The sequence below is a fragment of the Hibiscus syriacus genome, unplaced genomic scaffold (assembly GCF_006381635.1).
Source record: "Hibiscus syriacus cultivar Baekdansim isolate YM2019G1 unplaced genomic scaffold, ASM638163v2 tig00110388_pilon, whole genome shotgun sequence".
Classification (NCBI taxonomy): Eukaryota; Viridiplantae; Streptophyta; class Magnoliopsida; order Malvales; family Malvaceae; genus Hibiscus; species Hibiscus syriacus.
In genome coordinates this window covers 892,310-918,790 of record NW_024062718.1, presented here as the reverse complement: position 1 = coordinate 918,790, position 26,481 = coordinate 892,310, and the positions used below count along the sequence as shown (strand labels likewise).

At 31.0% G+C, this 26,481-nt stretch overlaps 1 protein-coding gene across 1 annotated transcript; it reads left to right on the top strand.

Annotated features, from left to right (window-relative positions):
- Positions 1–8,342: 8,342 nt before the first annotated feature.
- Positions 8,343–9,442, top strand: LOC120122980 (transcription factor PRE6-like). Its single transcript, XM_039142001.1, has 2 exons — positions 8,343–8,613; positions 9,162–9,442. The coding sequence occupies exons 1-2, from the start codon at positions 8,485–8,487 to the stop codon at positions 9,312–9,314; spliced, it is 282 nt and encodes a 93-aa protein (XP_038997932.1). The 5' UTR covers positions 8,343–8,484; the 3' UTR covers positions 9,315–9,442.
- Positions 9,443–26,481: the final 17,039 nt, after the last annotated feature.

Here is a 26,481-nt window from a genome sequence, read left to right as displayed (position 1 = left end):
TTATTTTCGAAACCTATTTCCCAAATTTGCGTTTTTTTTAAGGCAAAATTCCAGAAGATCTACTGGGATTTTTGGGCTGTGGGAAGAGAATGGTTTTTTAAAGAAGCGTGTTTCAGGGTCGACCATCGCCGATGAGCGGCGGCGAGGCGGTGGCCACCATTCTCAGGCGGCTCACGGCCTCTGTTCTTGGAAGCTCAAGAACATTGCAGAGAAAAGGGAAAGGGAGATGGCTCGGGTCTTTTGAAATGAATCAAATAAATTTTTTTTTCTTAATTTTTTCAGCATATGTATCAGACCCACGTGTTTTTAAATAAAATAGGGTAAACTACCCTTTTGGTCCCTCGTATCTTTTGAAGAGTTATTTCACCCCCCCAAATTGAAATTAACCCTTAATATTGCTTTGATTTTTGACCCCTAGCTTATAGTTCTTTCAATTTAATCCTTTTTCTGGATTTTAATTTTATTTATCTATTATCTTTTTATATTACATTATAATGTTTATATATATTTTATATTATTATTAGTTTTTTTTACACTCGTATATATGTATTATTAGTATATTATTATTTTACTTATATGTTATATTATATATATATATATATATATATATATATATGTGTGTGTATATATTTTGTATTTTATCTTATTATTTCTTTACTTTTTTTTCTTATTATATTTATCTTCATTATTTAGTTTTTCTATTACTATTATATAGATTTTTTTCCTCCCTCTCATATTTAGTTATATACATATGGTATTAATATTATATGTTTTATTAACTTTATTTATTTTACTTTATACGCTATTATTTTACATTTTTTAATTTTTCCATTATTATATATATATTTTTTTCCTCCCTCTCATATTTAGCTATCATATATATATGGTATTGATATTATTATATGTTTTTATTAATTTTATTTATTCTACTTTATACGCTATTATTTTACATTTTTTATATATACATATGTACATTTTATTTAACTCTCATTATTTTACATTTGTATATATTATTTTATTTCACTTTTATTATGCTTTCCTTATTTATTTATTCTTTTCTTTTTTCCATTTTATTGTGTCTTATTTTCTTATTTTTTCATTCTTTCATTTTTTTTTACCTTATCATATGTTGTCATACTTGTCTTCATTCTTATTTCCTTCATGTTCTGTATCTCCATGTCGATTATGTTACCTTTAGTGTATCATTTATTGTTATTTTGTTCTTCATTTCGTTTTCTTTATTTTTCAATTTTAATTTATTTTCATCACCTTTTCTAATACATATTTTGACTCTTAAAGAGTTCACTTTCAAATCAATCAATTGTAAGTAGTCGAGATCGTTATTTTACCTCTTAATTTAAATTTACATTTTTTTCTTAACTAAAGACAACTGTAAATTACATAGTACCGAAAGGGTGGTTCAGGGGTGCTAATCCTTCCTTGACCGTAACCGACTCCCGGATCCGACACATCTTTGGTACGACGCATATCAGGTAAGGAATAAGGTATCCGATCAACCCATTTTTCACAAAATAAATGATCGGTGGCGACTCCAATCCACATTTTTCAAGTCGAAGCCCTATTCCGGGCCCAACCGGAAGACGGTTGCGACAATTTTCAATATAGTTTTTTATATCTAAGACTATATAAATATACATTGGGCCTAATTCCAAATTACTCAAAGAATTTCGGATTTATTTGTAATGGCTAAACTATACCTTTTTTATATCCAAAGCAAACATGGGGCGTAGCCATGGGTTTAGCCCATCGTGTGCTCTATACATATGAATGGTGTTGATGAATATACGCTAAAAATAAATGACAAAAAGTAATACAAGGAAGCCCAGCAGGTAAGGGAGAGTGAAGTCAAATATACTTGATGTCCTAAATTATCCAAATACTATGTTTGAAGAAATTGTGAGTGCAAATTTTTAAATAATTATTTAAAGATGAAAGATTAAAAATTATTTAAAGATGAATCTTTCGATGATCAATAGAATATATTTTGTAGATTTTTTTTTTGGAAAAACATATGTTATTTTTGTAGAAGAATTAAAGTGGATCTTATTGAAATATATTTTGTCAAATATATTCTATTGATCATCGAAAGATTCATTTTTAAATAATTTTTAAGCTTTCATATTCAATCATCAATCTTGAGACGATCAATAATGATAATGTTTAATCTTATTAATAGACACTGGTCTGTCATATATAGAATCAAAATTTATTTGCATTTGATTATGAAGTGTTTTGGTTTACCATGAAGGTATTATCTATCAGCATAGCTCCTTAAACTTTTGAACTTTTCAATTTCACCCTCAAACTATGACCTTTATTTTAAATCGACCCTCAACTTTTAAATCTTTCAATTTCATGCCAAAATTCATCCAAATATGCAGTTAGTTTTAACCATAGTTTCACCTAAACTTTATTTTTTTTAAACATGTAATTATATAGCTTGGTCTAACGATTTTATTAACATGGAATGTGATTAGTATATGCATATAATTTGAGATGAAATTGAAATGTTGGAAAAGTTTGGGGACCAATTTAGAATGAAGGATATAGTTTGGGGATGAAACTAAAATGTTTAAAAGTTTAAAGACAAATCTAGAATGATAGTCATAGTTTAAGGATGAAATTGGACCATTTAGAAGTTTATGGACCAATTTAAAAAGAGAGTCATAATTTGAGGATGTATGATGCAACTCTTTTTATAATAAATTTTTTAAAATTTCACTGTAATTATTTTAAATAATCATACTTTATAAAATGTGTATTCAAAGAATAATTGATTAATTTTTAAAAAATATATATATATATTTATATTAAAATAAAATAAATTTTAATTAATAACAACTAGATTTCATTAATAAAAATAATAGAAACAGTCAAAATTACAATGCACTCAATGAGAAGAATGAGGACAATAGTCATAAAAAAACTCATACATAAAATAAAAATATTAAACTCTTATATATGAAGAAAAATAAATCATTCCATTTAAAATGACGTATAACATCAAAAGAATCCAATAACCTTCATATAATTCTTTGTCTCTATCGAATGAGACGATTTATGAAGCGATAAGGAGTGGTAAGCGAACCAAACAATATGATAGGTTGTTTCACTACACAATTCTGATTATATCGGCAAACAACCTTTTACCAATGAGAGGATCTAATAATACGCGAAGATCGACAAACCAATAAAAAAACAAATGTCATGAGGATTTTTTGCAAGCACCAACACGACCGTAAAGGTATACAAAAAACGTATAAAAAGTCAAAAGAAACGTGTCACAAAAAAAATGTGCCACAAATGCATAGAAAAATGTGTAACAAAAATAGAGATTCTTATTAAAAAAAATATAAAGACTCAAGAAAAGAAAAACAAAATACATAATATGAAAAGGAATAAGAAAAATAATAATTACCGATGGTCTGCAATTAATGTTAAGATTGATATTATCATCGGTTAACAAAAAAAAAGGAATAATACGATATAAAAATATTGAAAAAAAACTTAAGTCAAATAGAAAGAAAGAAAACATATAAAGAATACTTTTTAAGAGTTGAAGCTATGAAGTATATAGATCAAACTTATGTTAGCGAGTTTTGTATTAATTATGTGTGTGCAAAAGCGATGAAATAATGGTAGGTGCATTCGTACAATTAACATTCACATTTGACTAAAGCTTTGCCCCCACTGTCCTTTTTCACCTGATTCCATATTTAATTCATTCCTTTTGAGCAAACTGGTCTACCCTACTCTTTTTTTTTCTTCACTTTTTTTAGACCACTGCCAACTTAGTGCTAAAGTGATAAATTTCTAATATCATGTTCGGAAACTATAAATATCAATTTCTAATTAATTCCAAACTTTGAATTTAAAACATATTTATACATTTATTAATTTGGGATAAATATAATATAATATTTGTTTAAAGACAATTTTTTTAACTATTTGACACGTTTATATATCTGACATTCATGATATTCGAATTTAAGATCTTAAGAAACAACTATTCATTTACAACATAGGACACTTGATTCGTATAAATTTGATATAGTGTATAAATGTTGATAATTAACTTTCAAAAAAATTAAATTGAATAAATACGATGCATAAAAACTAATGGATAAACTTACTGGACATAAGGATGGATTTAGTCATTGACTCCTTTTTTTTTAAGCTAAATTTGACCTTTAACATGTAAAAAAAAGTTAAAATTTACCATTAACCTTTTTAAAAGAATCAAAGTTTTGTTTTACTAAATATGTTGGCTAAAATATTCCTAACATGACAACATGCAAAGTAATTCATGTGTACTTCGCGTTATTTCTTAAACTTGTTTTTATATGTTTTTAATATTTTTATTCTTAAATATTTTCATAATTTTAAAATTATTTGTTGACAACTTATATGAGACAACTAATGTACATGTGAATTGCCACGCATTGTTATATCAATATTGTTAAAAATAAATTTTCTTTTTTAAAGATTGATAGTTAAATTAACTAAAAATGAATTAATTGACAAAATATATAACATCAAGAGCTAAATGTATCATTGTCTCAACTTTTTATTTTCTTTTAATAGCTGACACTTTATCCTTTTGTTAGTTAATGGCCGCCGATTAAAAATAAAAAATAAATTCGAAAACGTAATGACTAATCTCTAATTTTTTAAAATTAAATAATAAAAATCATAAATAATTAAATTATTGTAAATATAATTTATTTTAATTACATTTAACCGTGTTTATAAGTATCGATTAACAAAACTAAAAAATAAATATACTTCACATCTATTGTATATATGAACGAGATTATAATAAGAGTACGTTTGATTTACGAAATATAATATTACTTTTAGAAATAAAATTCATAGAGTATAACATTATTAATAGTGTTATATATTATTTAGTTTATTTAATAGAAATGTACAATTACGATGTTTAATTGAAATAACATAAGATTATCCGGATGTAACTTTTACCAAACTATCCTTATAATATATTCTATTTTTAACAACTTAAATTTATAATATTAAATTAAAAATATTTACATACAAATTCATATAAATATTTTTGTTACAATATCCAAATTTTATAAAAAATATATATTTAATATATTAATAATATAATTAACATACCAAACAATATTTTAAATTACTTTTTCCAGAAAAGGAAAGGTGAACAATTTGTAGCTATTTTTTCTCTTAATCATGTTTGGCAATGGAAAAAAAGGGTTAGAAATAAAGTGTATGTAGGGGCAAGTAGGTAGGTGAGAAATGTTAAACACGTATAATTACATACAAACCATTCATTAATCAAGTCGTTCATGCTAATAAAGATTGCATTAACTTGTGAATAAAGTTGGTGGCTTTTGGCTTAAACATTATTTATTGTATGTTGGACCATAGAAAGTAAACATTAAATTAAATTATTTATTTTGAGAAGAGTGATGGTCGGGGATTGAATTTTTTTTATTAGTCTGAGATGATTATAAGATAATATTTATTCGAAAAATTCTTAATTATTTGACAACGAACGCTCAAACAACGTAACAAAGCTCATTCTCAAAACAACTTAGATAGTTTGATTTGTGTTCAGAATTGAATTTGAATATAATACAATATCTATTAAAATTTAAATAATATTTACTATAATTAACAAATTAAATTACTTTTAATTTTATTCGGTAAGTTATTAATATTTAATAATCAAGCATGGCAAATGAAAAACTTACTGTGATGATAATGCTTAAAATAAATATGGACTAATTCACTAACTATCAGTTGGTCTAGTTAGATGATGTACTAGATTCTTTAAACAATATTAGGGGTTCAAATTTTGATGTTGTGAATAAAACAAATTGAGTCGAGAAAGTTATTCTAAAATAGATCTTTGCAGTACTTAATTTAGATTAATCAACCAATAAATTAAATACCATTATACATTGAACGTTCATATATCCTTACATACGTAGTATATAAATTCGGAACTTTAAAAAGTAACAACTCTTTAATCATTAATGTCGTTTAGTTCATACGTTTTTATTCTTAGATTTAATTTTTATTAAAATAATAATAATGTGACATATCATTAATGAACTAATACATTGTTTTTTAAAAAATATTTTTAAATAAAGTTATTTTTTTGTTACTTCCTTAAAAGTTGTTTATTCAATTTATTGATAAGCTTTTAGTGTAAAAAGTGGTTAGAGTGAAGAACAAGGGAGAGGGGGATGATCGATCACATGGTATTGCGAATTGAGACATGCTCATCAAGACCCACATTGTTGGCTCAAAAATAATCCCTTCTCATTAAGCACATTTAAGATTAACCCTTAAAGGACTGCTGGAGTAATTTTAATAGGGATAGCAATTTAATCCAAATATGATGGCAATCCGATTCAATCCAATAAAGTTAGATTACTTTATAAATATTTTGGGTTCGGATTAAATTTTATATAAGGTTAGGTCGGGCCAAGTTCAGGTGGGGGATGAAAAATCCCCGAGACGTAATATAGTAATTTTCATATAAATTTATGGATATTGTATATAAATTTATGTCGAATTAGATCAGATCGAATCATATTTATGCTCTAAAAATCGGGTTAAGTCAGATTCGGTTGGATAGTATATATCTTTTGGTTGGATTGAGTAGGATGAAAGGTGTATATTTTTTAAATCGAATCTAATTTAGATAAAGAATATATATTTTTCGAATCGAGTTGACAAAATATCTTACCCAACCCATCCATTACCAACTTTAGATTCCAATGCTAAAATATAATATGGTTTCTTTTAAATGATTTTGAATTGAATAGTATTGTATGTATAATAGGTTGAAGTAGATATCAATTATATGAATAATTGAAGTCGTTTCTCTTATTTTTTAGTTTTAAATTAATTCCATTAAATATATTTTCAGATTGAATTTGTGTTATTTTCTATTTTCTTATATTTTATATAATTATATTCTACGAAGACTATTCGTCAATCAATGAAATTTATTGATTATAAATATCATATATAAATTTGAATATATATATTTATTTAGACTTTATACAAATTTAACTTGCTGCATATACATAATATATTATTTTTTTAAAATACAAACAGCTAGTTTTACGAAAAGGAGAAAATATTCAAAATTATAATGACAATTTATGATCATAAAAGTAGATTAAACATATAAGTAGGTCATTTTTCTATAATAATTAACATAAGAAACTAACTATTTGAGATCATACAATGATCAAGGAAAAGGTTAAAAATTCAACCAAAAAACTCGAACAAAGATCATTACGAACATATCTAACTACATTGACAAATGAACCACAAAAGTAGATCAAATTACTTAAAGATTATAGACAAATCATAAATCAGAGCCGAGAGACATGAAAAAACTATCCATGAACTCAACAGCGTATCCAAATCCAACCTGAGGGTCCAAAGAAAGGAAGATCAACAAGATAACAAATAAACATCATATTGATTAACATCAAATTAAACCTTGAGAAAAAGATAAATGAAAAGAACTGTCAAACGACCGATAAAGAAAATAAAAAATGTATCAAAAGGCAGAGAAAATATGACATAAAGACATATGAAAACGTGTCATAAAAATAAAGTTATTAAAAACTGAAAAAACATTGGAGAATCAAAGATGTGATATAAGAAAGTAAAGGAAAAATAAAGAATATTGACAGTCGAAAATTAGTATTAAGACTGATGTCGTCACTCAGGGACGTACGTAGGATATTATAAAATTTTAGGATTAGTGTACTTATAAAATTTTACGTATAAAATTTTAGGGAAACGAAAATATATTTTTAATAAAAAGTATAAATAAAATATCTATAATATATAGAAATTTAAATATTTTAAGGGAGACCATCTCCACCTATTATTCTCGATCCATCCTACCGTGACCGGTTTCATGGCCATGCAAAATGAAAAAAAAATAAAAGGAGTAAACAACAGGAGGAGAGAAAAATCTAGTATTTTTTTCCTTTATAATACAATTTTTTAAGGTTGATGTATGTTTTATTATTTTTGATTTGAAATTTATAACAATTACTTATGCTAATAATGTCTTTCATGTTTTAATTTTCTAATTGAAAATGCAATCTTTCTTAACACATAAATATTGACTTTAAACTTAAAAAAAAAACTTGTTAGCTCCAAACTCAGCTTATTGAATACAATTGTCTTCTTCACATCTAACATCTCTGTCTTTGTTACTGTACATCCTCTCTCCCCATAGGTGGTCCTTCATTACTTCCTCTTTATATCCCTCTTTCCACTTCCTCCATTTCTTCATCTCTTCCATCTAACATTACTCCATTTTTCAATTTTTTTTCTCAAACCCACAACACTTCCATTTATACACTTTGTTTTCCCTTACCCCCTCCCATTTGCATTTCCACCACACAAGAAATACAAAGAAACTCTGTGTTCATTTCCACGATGTCTAACCGACGGTCGTCGAGACAGTCGGGTGGAGACGTTTCCCGGATTTCCGACGATCAGATAATTGAACTCGTCTCCAAGCTAGGGCAGGTTCTTCCGGAGATAGGCAATAGCCGATCTGACAAGGTACGTTTAAATTACCTTTTATTTTTCCATCAAGCTGAATTGTTACTTCTCTGTAGCCGGAAACTGGAAGAAAATATAATAAATGTCTGACTACTTCCACTGGTGCATGTACCGCATACGAATAGTTTGTTTCAGTTAGAATAATACTAGTCATTGAAAACACAGTCTGAAAATTTGACCCCTCCATTGTCCAGGAAATGTTGACCTTTCCTTGTCACAACAAAGTTACAAATTTACAATATTATAAAAATAATTAAATTAAAGTTTAAATTTGAGTTTAAAAATAGATTATAATTATATTACCATCATTATACAAAAAAGATTGCAATTATTCATTTTCTGTAGTGGCCTGTCTCAACAATATCATGGAAAACAATAAAAGAGTGGAGCAGCTTTGTCAGAAGGAAATTAAGTGACCTATAAGTTAATATATATATATCTAAACGTTTGAGTGATTTACATCTTAATTCGATTAACTTATACAACTATTTAAAAAATATAATATCTAACTGAAAATTTAGCATTTAATTATTGCTTAAGTGTTGCAGGTATCAGCGTCCAAGGTTTTACAAGAGACATGCAATTACGTTAGAAGCTTGCATAAGGAGGTGGACGATCTAAGTGACCGGCTCTCTCAGCTCTTGGCCACCATTGACGCCGACAGTGCCGAGGCTGCTATAATTAGGAGTTTACTTATGTAATAATAAACCAAATTATTATTATTATTATTATTATTATTATTATTACGTTTCGGTCAGTAGATCAAACATAAATTAGGTTATATCTTAAGATGCTAACCCCATGTGGACTGTACTGCACTGCACTGCACTAGCTAAGCCTTGTAATGCTAAACTAATCTCAAATATTATATTATATTCATATTTGAATATATGTTAATATTTACTAAATACTAAAATTTCAGAAAAATAAAGAATATGATGTAGAAAAGTCAAGCAACAATTGTTGAAATTGTTGCACCGAATGAATTAAAAAAAAGCACCGAAAATTGCTATTTTTTATTAAATTTGAGTAATGGTAAAATCTCATTTTTTAGTCATTATAATTTAGGGTATTTACAAATTAGTCCTTAAGCTTCAACTATAAATACCCTAGCTCATTTACCTTCAAAACCATCCCAAAGCATTTTAACTTTCTTCCAATACTAGAGAATTTAGAGAGTTTCTTGAGAGTTGTTTTCTCCTTTTTATCAAGAGAGAATTATCAATGTTTTCTCCTTGGTAGATCGAGAGAAGTAATTCCTATTCTCTCATAGTGAAATTCTTCTACCGTTGCCCGTGCTTTTTACCCTATATTATTTAGGGGTTTTCCACGTAAATTTTGTCTCTTTTATATTCCATTTTATTTTCTCAAATTATCAATTGCGATTTTGCTCTATCCGATAGTTGTCTTCCGCAACAATTGGTATCTGAGCCAGATTTGAGTGTGTAATATCTGCTTATTGTCTTTTTGGTTGCCACCAAAAGGTGGATCCTCCAACATAAGAAAGTAAGAATGTATTACCCATTCTTTGAAGGTTCCAGAGAACTATTCACGATAGTGAAATAGTGGGAGCTATCCGTAATAGAAGCTATGACAATGAAATTTGATATTGAAAAGTTCAATGAGAGAAATTTCTCATTGTGAAAATTGAAGATGAAGGCTATACTGAGGAAAGACAATTGTCTAGCAGGTATCAGTGAAAGGCTAGTAGATTTCACAGATGACAACAAATGGATCGAGATGGACGGGAATGTTATAGTAAACTTTCATCTAGCATTAGCAGATGAAGTATTGCCAAGCATCGAGGATAAGAAGACAGCTAAGGAGATCAGGGATCATCTCACCAAACTGTACGAGGCCACATCGCTGCACAATAAAATTTTCCTTAAGAGAAAATTTTACACTCTCCGTATGCCAGAATCTACTTCAGTGACGGAACACTTAAATACACTGAACACTTTATTTTCTCAGCTTACATCCTTAAGCTATAAAATAGGAGAACAAGAACGTGCTAAACTTCTACTTCAAAGTCTATCGGATTAGTATGATCAACTCATCATCAACTTGATAAACAGTAATGTCAACAGCCTAGTCTTCGATGACGTTGCAGCTGCTATTCTACAAGAAGAAAATCGGCTCAAGAATAAGGAAGACATACAAGTAAATCTGCAATAAGCAGAAGCGTTGACAACGATGAAAGGGAGATCAACAGAACGTGGCCAAAGCAACAGTCACAAACATGGTAGATCGAAGTCAAAGAGCAAGAAGAATTTAAAGTGTTACAACTATGGAAAGAATGGTCACTTGAAGAAGGATTGTTGGAATCTAAATAAAAACTCCAATCCACCAGGCAATACCGCAAACACTTCAGATAATGGAGATGCTCTATGTTGTGAAGCGTCAACTACCGTGGAAGGTAGAAAACGATTTACATATATATGGCTCATTGATTCGGGAGCAACATATCACATGACCTCAAGTAGAGAATGGTTCCATCATTATGAACCTGTCTCAGGAGGATATGTGTATAGTTGCAATTATCATGCCTTAGAGATCGTTGGCGTTGGAACCATCAAGTTGAAGATGTATGATGGAACAATTAAAGTTGTTCGAGATATGCGGCACGTGAAAGGCTTGAAGAAAAATTTATTATCCTACGGATTATTGGATAATAATGCAAGCAAGATTGAAACACAGAGAGGAATCATGAAGGTGTTTCGTGGAGCGCTTGTGGTGATGAAAGGCGAAAAGATGGCATCAAACTTGTACATGCTGAAGGGAGAGACTTTGCTAGAAGCATAAGCCTCTGTTGCCTCATGTAGTTCAGATTCTGTAATGTTATGGCATCAGAAACTTGGACACATGTCAAAACAAGGAATGAAAGTCCTTGTGGAGAAAAAGCTACTTCTAGGCTTAACAAAGATATCACTTACTTTTTGTGAGCATTGCATAACAAGTAAGCAGCACCGGTTGAAATTCAACACATCAAATTCTAGAGGTAAAAGTGTTCTAGAATTGGTTCACTCTGACGTATGGAAAGCACCAGTTACATCTCTAGGCGGAGCAAAATATTTTGTCTCATTTATTGATGACTACTCTAGGAGTTGTTGGGTGTACCATATTAAAAAGAAGTCAGATGTGTTTTCAACTTTCAAAAACTTCAAAGCGCAGGTGGAACTTGATTCTGGAAATAAGATCAAGTGTTTCAGAACAGATAATGGAGGAGAATACACAAGCAAAGAATTTGATGACTTTTACAGGAAAGAAGGCATCAAAAGACAGTTCATAGTGGCGAACACTCTTCAACAAAATGGAGTGGCAGAGCGGATGAACAGAACCTTGTTAGAAAGAACAAGAGCAATGTTGAGGGATGCAAGCCTAGAAAAATCATTCTGGGCAGAAGCAGCCAATACCGCCTGTTATTTGGTGAATCGAGCTCCATCAACTGCAATAGAGCTGAAGACACCAATGGACATATGGACTGGTAAACCAGCTGATTATTCAAACCTCCATGTATTTGGAAGTATAGTGTACGTGATGTACAACTCCCAAGAAATTTCAAAGTTGGATCCAAAATCTAGGAAATACAAATTCTTGGGGTATGCTGATGGTGTAAAGGGGTATCGCTTGTGGGATCTCACTGCCCGCAAAGTGATCATCAACAGGGATGTTATCTTTGTAGAAGATAAGCTACAAAGAAAAGAAGATGATGATAGCGCTGAAAAGTCAGAGACTACACATATACATGTGGAAAAGGAGGTTGAACAAGGAGATTCTTCTAAAGTAGAACCAACACATAATGAACAAGAACCAGAGAGTTCTGAAACTCCAACAACTCGTCAATCAGATCATGTGAGAAGACGTCCTAATTGGCATTAAGATTATGTTATAGAAGGTAATATTGCATACTGCCTTTTAACAAAGGATGGTGAGCCATCAACATACCAGGAGGCAATAAACAGCTCAGATGCTTCATTGTGGATGATGGCGATGCAAGAAGAAATCGAAGCCCGTTGAGTTAATCGTTCAATGAAATTGGCCAAGAGGGGGATGAATTGACAAATAAAAATTTCGGTGGAAGCTTTGCAGAAAATTAAAAGTTATTGCGCAGCGATTTAGAGTGGTTCGACTTTATCAACCAAAGTCTACGTCCACTACCTTAGCTATCCACACTAAGGATTTTCCACAAATTCAGTAATTTGTCTTTCTTTTGAGGACAAAGAGTAACCTCACAAATCCCTCAAGAATTATACCCCAAATTCTTGAGAACACTCTCTCCCAAAGAGAACACTACAAATTTTGCAAAGTTACAAGAAAATCCTCACAAGGCAAGATATTTGCACAATTCTAGAACAAAGAAAGAACACTCAAGAATAATACAATTGAGCACAATAAGTGTTCTTGAAAGCAAAAATGAATATTGAATGAAATAGGCTTGAAAATGCTCAAACTTGATGTTTGATGCTTTCTCTTTGATTCTCTCTTGATTCTTGTTGATTATTGTTTCTTGTTTTTTATCAACGGCTTCTAAGCTTTTTTAAATACTCCTTCAATTGATTCTGACCGTTGGGGATGATTAGTGGAGTCAATGGAGCCGTTTTAGTATGAAATCAATTAATAAAACAGCTTGGGGCGTGGGGGAATCGGTACCCCCTCATAGGGAATCGGTTCCCCCTCATAGGGATTCGATTCCCTAAGTGTAAAATTTAAATATTTTGACCGTTGATCAGGGGGGAATCGGTCCCCTCTGGATAATCTGGAATTTTTGGCTTTGAAACGGTTCGAAATACTTTGTAAAATTGTTTTGAAATTATTTTAAGATTAAAACTTAATTTTACACTTGAGTAAGGATTAAAAATGACATTCAAAAGATTTGGAGTAATATTTTGATATTTGAATAATTATATCGAATATACTTAGAAAATCTTTTGGAAAATCTTAAAATTTATTTAACTTAATTTGTTATATCGAAATATCAAAATGTTTTCAACAATCTCCCCCTTTTTGATATAACAAAACATTTTAGTAATTTTAAGATTTTGAAATCAAGTTTGAAATTACTCCCCCTTACTCTAACATTTCTCCCCTTTAAAACACTCTAACATTTCTCCCCTTTTTGTTAAATCAAAAAGACCTTTAAAAGATTTTAAACAAGTTTTTGAAAAACAATTAGCCAATTGATTATAACTAAATATAGCTTAAGCTGCTAAGATCACAATCAAGAGAAATGTTAGTCATTAGTTTCATAATCCAATATTTATAATCAAATATGAAATGGCATAACTGGTCATAATGCAACTAATATGATGCAAAAATAAATATTAAGCTCAAATTAAAAGGTAAAACCAAACCAAATATATAAGAAATATAAGTTCAAATATCCAACAACCAAAGTAAAAACAATCCAAAGTCATTCAAAATGTTGAAACAATAAACTCCATGTTCTATTACAAAGTACTAAAGCAAGACAAAGAATCAAGTATCCGCAGGAGGATCAGGAGGAGGAAAATGAGCTCGCATAGTGGCCATATCAAGTGAAAGTGCATTAATGCGTTCATTCATAGAAGCGTTGATCGCGCGCATCTCCCGGAGAATTTCCAATTGTTGAGCTCCCATTGTGGATAAATGAGACTCTATGGAAGTGAAGCGAGAATCCATGGATGCATACCGAAATTCAAATGTCTCCATAAAGAATTGAAAGTATGGAGGCATTTGATCCTCTTTTCGTGCTTGTTCCTCTGGTGGTGCTTGTTTTGCGTCCTGTTCTAGCTCATTGTCGGAGTCATCGGCTTTCGGAGGTTGTTCATGAGTACGAACCCAAAGACCAGTCTCTTCATTGAAATTCTATCCCAATTTGGTTAAAGAGAAGAGGCTGATTTGGTTTTTGAGGGGAAATGACGCATCAAGACCAACTCTAAGCCCAACATTCTTAAACAGATTACTAAGAATATAACCGTAAACTAGAGAAGAACATAATTTCTTATTGGGAACAAGATTTACGGTTTCGACAAGTTCAAAAAAGATAATATGTGGAAGGTTGATTTTGAGATTATTTTGGACACAATATAGCCAAAATAAATCCAAGGCTCGAAGAGTAGAGTAACGGCCTCCGGATGGTCGAAACCACCAAGAGATCATAAGGTGAAGGAAACAGTCGTGAAGATCTAAAACACTCACACTATCCCTTTGTTTATACTGAGATCCTACCGTTAGTTTTTCATTATCTAACCCGTCATTATCTAATCCTAATGCGGTGACAATGTATTCCGAGTCAAGATGAAAGAATCGTCTTAGAAGATAGGATCGGATTCCTATGGTTAAGGTTTTATCTCAGTTTTGAATGCAAACGACATTAGAGTAGAAGATATGAACGAGTTGGTGGTAAACTATAGGTTCAAGCTCGAAGAGTTTATCAAATTTCCACTCTTGAAGAGTAAGAAGATGTCGAAAATTGATGTCTAACATGGCTTGAAGAGATGGGATTCGTTCTTCCCGGATTTTGTAGGACTCAAAGTATTGACAAAACCTAAACTAGAGATTTTGTCTATGACCGGGTTCATTGAAGCAAGAATTGTGAATGTTCATGTTTGGATCATCAGGATTAGGATTAGGAATTTGTTGGATAGGTGGAGGATTTGGAGGTGAGTTTAGAGGTTGGCTAGAACGACTAGAGGAAGGTCTAGAACGTTTGCGAGACATGATTTAAGGTAATCGAAATAGAAAGAATAACCTACAATTTTAAAACACATTTATGCAATATAATCAATCCCAAAACTCAATCGAGTCCTCAATATCTCAAGGTTCTGTAAACCAATCCTAATGGGCAAAGTTTTTGAAAACTATTGAAAAATAAAGTTTTGAAAATCAATATACATATAGTTTTCATACTGACAACATAATTAAATCAAAACACAACAGTTTCTAAACACTAAACAATCAATGACCGATCACTATTTCAATCTAGAACTAATTAAAACTAGTTCTATGTTTACAAATTGATGAAATAAAAGTTTTAGAAAAATACCTTGAAGAATTTTGGATTTGAGTGAGATTGAATGAAGTTTGCATGATTTTGATGATTCCAATAGGTTTAGGAGTTGATATTTGAAGTAATTCCGATTAAAAATGGTGTTTTTAATGAAATATGGAGATAGGGAGAGAGTAGAGAGGAGAACGACGGCAAAGAGAAAGAAGAGAGGTTTTGAGAAAGAGGGTTTTCTTGGCGTGATATAACCAGAACCCTCAGGGGGTATCGATTCCCATACAGGGGGAATCGGTTCCCATTCAAAGGGGGAATCGGTTTCCTCTGCACTAAAATTGCTAAAATTTGATTTTAAACACTAAAAATGCTAAATTAATTTGCTCTAGTGGTATTGGCAACTCATATTATGAAAAATTAACTATGTTCAATCAATAAAATCTATCATTTAAAAATTATTTGAACATATAATCAATTTTTCACAAAGAATCATAAACTCCCCCTAACTAATAGCAAAGAATGCAATCAAAATTAATTATAAGCATTTTTCATTTATTCTTAAAAGTGTTAAAATTATTTTAAACACGGCGAAGATAGGTCAGTTAAACCTAATTCTCTCCTAAGTGTCCAAAATCTTTCCTTGTCTAAAGGCTTTGTAAAGATATCCGCTAATTGATGCAAAGTATCAACAAATTCTAGAACTACATCTTCCTTAGCGACATGGTCTCTAATGAAGTGATGTCTTATTTCAATATGCTTAGTTCTAGGGTGTTGGATGAGACTTTTAGTGAGACAAATAGCACTAGTATTGTCACACTTGATAGGAATGGTACTTACTTCAATTTCATAATCAAAAAGTTGTTGTTTAATCCACAAAACTTGTGCACAACAACTACCGACTGAAATATATTCCGCTTCAGTGGTAGATAATGCAACACAATTTTGTTTCATTAAAAACTAAGAAATCAACATATTTCCAAGGAATTGACAAGTACCAGAGGTGCTTTTCCTATCTAATTTGCATCCTCCATAATCCGCATCAGAAAAGGCATGCAAGCTAAAGCTAGAGTCTCTAGGATACCAAAGTCCTAAACTAGGAGTGTCCTTAAGGTATCTAAAGATTCTCTTAACAGCTAGTAAATGTGATTCCTTAGGGCATGATTGAAATCTAGCACATAAGCAAACACTAAACATAATGTCTGATCTATTTGCAGTTAGATAGAGCAAAAAGCCAATCATTGACCTATATAATTTAACGTCCACACATTTACCTCCTTCATCTATGTCAAGCTTTGTTCATGGACTCATTGGAGTGTTATGAGGTTTCCCATTTTCCAGTCCAAACTTCTTGAGCATATCTTTGACGTATTTAGCTTGATTGATGAAGATGCCATCTTTTCTTTGCTTGATTTGGAGTCCCAAGAAAAATGAGAGCTCCCCCATCATGCTCATCTCGAATTCACTTTGCATTAGCTTAGAAAATTCTTGGCAAAGAACATCATTAGTAGAACCAAATATTATTTTATCAACATAAATTTGAACTACTAATAAATCTTTACCTTTATGCTTTAAAAACAATGTAGTGTCAACCTTCCCTTTTGAAAATCCTTTTTCAATTAAAAAGTTTGACAATATTTCATACCAAGCTCTAGAAGCTTGTTTTAAACCATAAAGTGCTTTTGTCAATTTAAGAAAATGATTTAGAAATCTTGAATTTTCAAAAACCTGGAGGTTGTTCCACATACACTTTTTCTTTTATAAAACCATTTAAAAATGCACTTTTAACATCCATTTGATATAATTTAAATTCATGAAAATAGAAAAATGCTAATAATATTCTAATTGCTTCCATCCTAGCTACGGGAGCGTATGTTTCATCATGGTCTATGCCCTCTTCTTAAGTGTACCCTTGAGCAACAAGTCTAGCCTTGTTTCTCACTATATTACCACTTTCATCAAACTTATTTCTAAACACCCATCTAGTACCTACAATAGATTTATTATTAGGCCTTTTAACTAACGTCCATACTTTACTTCTCTCAAATTGATTTAAATCTTCTTGCATTGCCATAATCCAATGTTTGTCATTTAATGCTTCTTTAATATTCTTAGGCTCTATGCATGAGATAAATGCAACATAATTACAAATATTTCTAAGAGAAGATTGAATTGTTACCCCTTTGGATTGATCACCTATAATTTCATCATCCTTGACATAGTTGTACTCTCTTGGATAAGATACTTCCCTTTCTTCAATGGTTGGATTCTCTAGAGGATCATGAGTTTCCTCATCTTTCGTTTCTTCCTTTGATGATGGTTCTACAATGTCATGTCCAACGTCATTTGTATTTATAATGCCTACATCATCATTCACACAAGAATCCTTCCTCAGAATGAGATTATCATCGAAAACAACATATATAGACTCTTCTACAACTAAAGTTCTTTTATTAAATACTCGATAAGCTTTAGAATTTAAGGAATAACCCAGGAAAATTCCTTCATCACTTTTAGCATCAAATTTGCCAAGATTGTCTTTACCGTTGTTTAAAACAAAACATTTACATCCAAAAGGATGAAAATAGCTAATGTTAGGTTTTTTATTTTTAAAAAGTTCATATGGAGTTTTCTTCAAAATAGGCCTAATCATTACTCGATTAATAACATAACAAGCGGTATTTGTGGCTTCCGCCCAAAAATATTTTGGCAAATTGTTTTCACAAAGCATGGTTCTAGCCATTTCTTCTAAAGTTCAATTTTTTCCTCTCAACAACTCCATTTTGTTGAGGGGTTCTAGGTGCTGAAAAATTATGGCTAATACCATTAGAATTACAAAAATTCAGTAAATCCAAGATTTTCAAATTTAGTTCCATGATCACTCCTACACTAGTTATAGAGTAACCTTTTTCGTTTTGGATTACTTTTGAAAACGTGATGAATTTTTCTAATGCTTCATCTTTAGTACTTAAGAATAGAACCCAAGTAAATCTAGAATAGTCATATACCAATACAAATGCATATTGTTTTCCACCCAAGCTAGTAGTTCCAGATGACCCAAAAAGATCTAAATGAATCAATTGTAATACTCTACTAGTGGATACGCCATTAATGGATTTAAAAGAAATTCACTTTTATTTTCCTTTAGCACAAGCATCACAAATATTATTATCAAATTTTAGTTTAGGCAGCCCTCGAACCAAATCTCATTGAACTAACCGTTGCAAAACACTCATACTAGCATATCCTAGTCTCCTATGCCATAACCAACTATCATGCTCATCCTTAGCAACTAGGCATAAATTAGTCATTTCTATAGAGTCTAAATGCACCATGTATATGTTTCCTATTCTATGACCAACAAGCATAATAAAAGTAGATGCAATGTCAATCAATTTTGCAAACACTTAATTTAAAAATAAGACATTGTATCTTTTGTCAAATTCATCTAATCAGATTATGCTTTAATCCATTCACATACAAAACATTATGCAATGTTGATTATCGAGATTAAAAGCACATGTATAAAGTTTTTGAAAATGTTATGCATTAAACAAAAAAAAATGCATAAAAATTAAGAAAAATTTATGGTCAAAATTTTGCAAAAACCAAAGTTTTTGAAAAAAAATCAATATCAATAGTTAAAGATATATCAAAATCAATTTTGACCAAAAATTAATATGATGAACTAGAGTTTATAAAACATTACAAAAAATTACTATGTTCATCATACAATATTTTTCAACATACAAGAGATAAAACATAATCATTTAGAATTATTCAACATTTAAAACCTCATGCATGCATAAACTAAATGAGCAACCAAATAAAATAAAAATATTAAGTTTAGAGGTTACCCATTCCTTTTTCATGTGTGGCTAGAGCATCTTGAATATCATCATCTTCATCACCATTGCTCCCACACACCTACAAGAGACATTTAAGTAGATTTTGGTATCCAAATTGCTTTGGATCCTTGAACATTAGTTTCGATACCTCTTGTTCCTTTTGGAACCCATACTTGTCTAATTTTAAATCGCTTTCCTTTCTTTAAAGGACAAGTATGTTCCTTATGATCATGATAATAACAATGTGAACATATTGTCATTATTGAACTAGATGAATTATTTAAAATGACATATTTTTCTTTTGTTAAACATTCAAGCTTAACTTTCAAATCGAAATTTTATTTTTCAATACTTTCAAATTTCATTTTGAAAGCTCTAAATCCTTCTTCAAGATTTCATTTTGATTTTCAAAATCCATTTTCGTTTCTAGAAGAAGTTTGTTTAATTTGAAAATTTCTTTTTCAAAGTTTTCAGATTTTATTTTTGAAAGCTCTAACTCTTTTCTCAACATTTCATTTTGATTTTCCAAGTCTGTTTTAGCTTTCAAAAGAATATCATTTTTAGCAATAAATTTAGAAATCAATTTATTGTATTTGAAGTTCATGGTCTCAAACTCCGAAAATAATTCATCATAAGCATCTTGTAACTCATTAAAAGATTTTGAATTTAATCTATTTGAGTTAGAAGATACCTTTGGCTCTGTGAGATCTAATAGAGACACCACCTTTATTGGTTCTTCTTCTTCTTCCTTGTCTCTATAGATCTCCTCAAGCTTATCAAACATCTTCTTGGCATTTGAACAAGAAAAAACTCCTTTACATACATTAGGATCAATTGCACAACACAACATGTGCATAGCCTTTGTATTTTGTTGAGCTTTCTTCCGTTCTTGATCACTCAACTTCTTTGCCTTCTTTGTAGGAGAAGAATATCCTTTCTCGATCATCATCCAAGCTTCCATATCAAATGCTTGGATAAATATCATCATAAGCTTCTTCCAACGACGATAATTTATTCCATTGAAGTGTGGAGGCACGTCAATTGGTCTGGATTCTTCCATGGAGAATGAACCGGAAGTGGAAGCCATCTTTATCGATTTAACTTTTCCCGGATCTACTCAAGAGGCGGTTAAGCCTTCAAATGAGTTAAGCTCTGATACCAATTGTTGAGTTAATCGATCAATAAAATTGGCCAAGAGGGGGTGAATTGGAAAATAAAAATTTCGGTGGAAGTTTTGCAGAAAATTGAAAGTAATTGCACAGCGATTTAGAGTGGTTCGACTTTCTCAACCAAAGTCTACGTCCACTACCTTAGCTATCCACACTAAGGATTTTCCACAAATTCACTAATTTGTCTTTCTTTTGAGGACAAAGAGTAAGCTTACAAATCCCTCAAGAATTATACCCCAAATTCTTGAGAACACTCTCTCCCAAAGAGAACAATACAAATTTTGCAAACTTACAAGAAAATCCTTACAAGGAAAGATGTTTGCACAATTATAGAACAAAGAAAGAACACTCAAGAATAATACAATTGAGCACAATAAGTGTTCTTGAAAGCAAAAATGAATATTGAATGAAATAGGCTTGAAAATGCTCAAACTTGAGGTTTGATGCTTTCTCTTTGATTCTCTCTTGATTCTTGTTGATTGTTGTTTCTTGTTTTTGATCAATGGCTTCTAAGCTCATTTAAATACTCCTACAATTGATTCTGAACGTTGGGGATGATTAGTGGAGTCAATGGAGCCATTTTAGTGTGAAATCAATAAATAAAACAGCTTGGAGCGTGGGGGGGAATCAGTACCCCCTCATAGGGAATCGGTTCCCTAAGTGTAAAATTCAAATATTTTGACCGTTAATCAGGGGGAATCGGTTCCCTCCGAGCATTCCGTTTTTCTCAGAGCCAAACCATTCAGGGGGAATCGTTACCCTCTTGGGGGAGAATCGGTTCCCTCTGGACAATCTGGAATTTATGGCTTTGAAACGGTTCGAAATACTTTGTAAAATTGTTTTGAAATAATTTTAAGATTAAAACTTAATTTTACACTTGAGTAAGGATTAAAAATGACATTCAAAATATTTAGAGTAATATTTTGATATTCGAATAATTATATCGAATATACTTAGAAAATCTTTTGGAAAATCTTAAAATTCATTTAACTTAATTTGTTATATCGAAATATCAAAATGTTTTCAAAAAAGCCCTTCATAAAAATAATACATGGGACCTTGTGCCACTACCACAAGGAAGGAAGCCAATTGGTAACAAATGGGTCTTCAAAATCAAGCGAAATGGTGACAATCAAGTGGAGAGGTATCGTGCAAGACTGGTGGTCAAAAGATATGCTCAGAAAGAAGGTATTAATTTTAATGAAATCCTTTCTCCTGTGGTTCAACTAACAACAGTTCGAGTAGTCTTGGCAATGTGTGCTACATTGAACTTACATCTAGAGTAACTAGATGTTAAAACATCTTTTCTTCATGGAAATCTTGAAGAAGATATTTACATGATCCAGCCTGAAGGTTTTTGTTCGCGTGTTGTGAGTACTATAAAATATACGCAAATAATGTGCAAGTATACACAATCGCTCAAGTAATATAATGATGAGTGAGTATCGTCTCCACAAGGATTGGGTGAAATTACGAAAGTCTAACCAAAGCAACGCATTAAATTATCTAAGTATAGTTAGTCTTGATATATATAAATGTCACGGTAATGGAAATGTGTATGCTGGTGAATGTGAATTGATGGTTTGATGGTGTAGCAAATGGAAATGCAGTGGCAATGATGGATGTTTAATATTGAGTATGGTGAAATGTCAAGGCAATGAAAAATGGTAAAAAAAGTAAATAAAAAGATAAATAAAATAAGAAGAAAATAATCCTCACGTGACAAGCTTCCAATGAAATGAATGGTAAGGATTGGTCTAAGGTTGCTAAACTTATTTCTCAAGTATATTTAAGCTATCTTGACTTTACTTACTCGACAGGGCTTTCCTAAGGTGTTCAAAAGAACCTAACAGAATAGGATGCCAAGGCATCTGCTCTCACTCAACGATGTTGGACAGCCTACCCTATTGATAAATACACCCTTTTTAGTCGTTGAAATCCTATCCTAGTCTCTTTCGAGATCTAAGGGATTAAGTTATAATATTCATAGGTCGGTTCAAAGCCCCTTGAAAATACCATAACCCATTGCTTATGAGGATCTTATCTTGCGTTTCTTCCGAATACTTACAAGTATTTTTAGCTTAGGATTCTTCCGAATACCTAACCTTCATATAAGAGATGGACATTTCCATGCCTCTTACAAGCCTAGATGGTGAAGCATTCATAAGCAAAGCAAATAAAGAACCCAAAATAAACTTAAATATACCCTAAAAAATAAAGTTTAAACAATCGTTCAACCAACCACCACCAAATAAGTTAGTTCATGGTGGGGTTCGAAATATCCAAACACAAAGTCATGAAAATATTCGTTCCAACAACCCACAAATTAATAGAAAAATAGCAGAAAAAGGGAAGTGAGAAGAAGCCTTCGACGCGCCACCGGAGGTCTCCTCTCGGCCACCACGAACCACCTAGCTCGCTAGCTCCTTCCGGTGCCTAGCTTGCCACTCCTTGGAGCTTTATCAATGGAGGAATATCCCAAGGAAGAAGAAAGGAAAAGAGAAAATAAAAATGTGATTTTTTTCTGCTCTATGCGTGTGCTCTCTGTCCCCCCTTTTTTTTTCTCTCCCATGAGGTGTCATATATAATAAAAATATCTAGGGGTAATGATGAGGTTGTTGGGTGCAAAATACCCCTCATACCCCTAGAATCACATGTTGTGCATGAACCTTTATCCTCCAAGCGGCAGTGGTCCTTTGGCAGCTCTGGCAGGCGGTTGCAGCAGTCCTTCACGTGCAGAGACAGCTGTCCAGTGCCAGCTGTCCTTATGCAGAAATATCTTTTTGTCTTTTTCTACGCCAGAAATGCCAAGGCATTTCAATCTGCTTTAGCAACGTGTGATGCCGCGGCATTACTTCCCAAAGAATCATTTTTCTTGCTATTCCCTGCACACCATAGACAAACTGCACATTTCCCTCAAACAGCACCATTAAGAAATAAAATAGCACAACCACCACAAATGCAACTATATGCAACTACATGATCCTAAAATGACTAAAATGAGCTTTTAAACAAACAATAACTAAGTGAAAAAGGCTTTAAAAGTAGCCTTTTTAGGAAGTTAACAGTTTTGAAGAAGACGAAAAGAAGAACTTGGTTTGCAGGTTGAACGAATCTCTGTACGGTCTAAAGCAGGCACCGAGATGTTAGTATAAAAGATTTGATTCCTTCATTATGTGCCTTGGATACAACAGACTTAATGCAGACCCTTGTGCTTATTTCAAGAGGTCTGGTGATAACGATTTTGTTATATTGTTGTTGTATGTGGATGACATGTTGGTTGTAGGACCCAACAAAGATCATATTGAAGAATTGAAGGCACAACTGGCTAGGGAATTTGAAATGAAGGATTTGGGATCAACAAACAAGATTCTAGGGATGCAAATCCACCGAGACAGAAGTAATAGGAAGATTTGGCTTTCACAAAAGAATTACTTGAAGAAGATCTTGTCAAGATTCAACATGTAAGATTGTAAGCCAATTTCTACCTCTCTTCCTATTAACTTCAAATTATCCTCCAGTATGAGTCCTAGCAGTGAAGAAGAGAGGATGGAGATGTCTCGAGTACCATATGCATCAGCAGTGGGAAGTTTAATGTTCGCTATGATATGCACAAGACCAGACATTGCACAAGCAGTGGGAGTGGTTAGTCGGTACATGGCGAATCCAGGCAAAGAGCATTGGAATACAATAAAGAGGATTCTGATATACATCAAAGGGACCTCAAATGTTTCATTATGTTACAGAGGATCAAACTTACTAATCAATGGGTATGTAGATTCTAACTATGCAGGGGATTTGGATAAAAGCAAATCTACTACATGATATGTGTTCAAAATTGCTAATGGAGCTATAAGTTGGATTTCAAAATTATAGTCAGTTGTGGCTACATCCACAACAGAAGCAGAATATGTAGAAGCTATGCAAGCCAGTAAAGAAGCAATTTGGTTGAAGATGTCATTGGAGGAGCTTGGGCACAATCAACAATATGTCTCTCTGTTTTGTGACAGTCAAAGCGCCTTGCATCTAGCAAAGAATCCAATATTTCATTCAAGGACAAAGAACATACGAGTTAAATACCATTTCATTCGTGAAAAGGTGGAAGAAAGGACGATAGATATGCAGAATATCCATACCAAAGACAACATAGCAGATTTCATGACGAAGGCGATCAACGCTGCTAAATTTATCTGGTGTCGATCCTATTATGGCATGTCAGAGACATAAGAAACATGAATGGTACAAGGTATAAAGAATGGTGTGAAGATATGATTGTTCCAATCAAATCTTCAAGTGGGAGATTGTAGAAAAGTCAAGCAACAATTGTTGAAATTGTTGCACCGAATGAATTAAAAAAAAGGGCACCGAAAGTTGCTATTTTTTTTATTAAATTTGAGTAATGGTAAAACCTCATTTTTTAGTCATTGTAATTTAGGGTATTTACAAATTAGTCCTTAAGCTTCAACTATAAATGCCCTAGCTCATTTAGCTTCAAAACCATCCCAAAGCATTCTAGCTTTCTTCCAATACTAGAGAATTTAGAGAGTTTCTTGAGAGTTGTTTTCTCCTTTTTATCAAGAGAGAATTATCATTGTTTTCTCCTTGGTAGATCGAGAGAAGTTGTAATTCCTATTTTCTCATAGTGAAATTCTTCTACCGTTGCTCGTGGTTTTTACCCTATATTATTTAGGGGGTTTTCACGTAAATTTTGTGTCTCTTTTATCTTCCATTTTATTTTCTAAAATTATCAGTTGCGATTTTGTTCTATCCGATAGCCGTCTTCCGCATCATATGAGATTTCATATAACATAACCCATGCATATCTTTTATTCAAAAAAATCATTTTTCAGCCCATTCTTCTTTCTTCTTGAAATTAAAGTTTATGTTTTAATACACGTGAAATCAATATGATTACGAAAGTTGTCTATTTCGAAGCAGGTCAGAGAAGCAAATTAGAATTTTTGTATAGTTTTTTTTCGGTAATTAAGTCGGAGCGATTAATTTGATTGCAAACTAATTTAGAGTCAGTTTGTTTGGCTGTAATTGGTTTTCCGGAAAATGAATTACTGAAATTTGAATTATTGGAACTGGAAAATGAATTACTGGAATTTGAATTCTGGAAAATGAATTACATTTCTGGAAAATGTTTTCCGGAAAATATTTTCCGTAAAATAAATTAGATTTTTTTGAAAAACATCTGGAAAACGTTTTATGATGTTTGGAAGATGTTGTTTAAACCTTTTTTTCCCTAGTTGAAGAGTTTTTTTAAAAATTATTTATTATAAATATTAAAATAATAATAATATTATTTATCATAAAACTTAATATTATTATTTTAAAATATTAAAATTATTTATTTATTATTAAATATTATTTTTATAATTTTATTAATAAAAATATTACTTTTTGTATATTTTAGTGAAATAAAATATTATAAATTATATTAATTATTTATTAAAGTAATAGTGTTATATTATATTTTAAAATATTAATTAGTATATTTTAAATATCTTTATTAAAATATTATTAAAATATATAAATAATATTATTCATTAGTAAATATATAAAATTTTTATTATATATTATTAAAATAAAAATATAATATCTTATATTATTATAATATAATTGATTATTTTAAATAATATTAAAAATATAATATTATATTATTATAAATATTAATAAATAAATAAATAATATTTTGATGAAAATGATATTAAAATATTTTATTAATATTAAATTTATAAAATAAAATTATTTTGAGTATTTATTATTTGAAGTGAAAAGTTCAGAAAATGACTTACGGAAAATGAATCCGTAAGTCATTTTACAGAAAACACAATGGAAATTCTGTTACTAGGAAAATGAATTATATTCC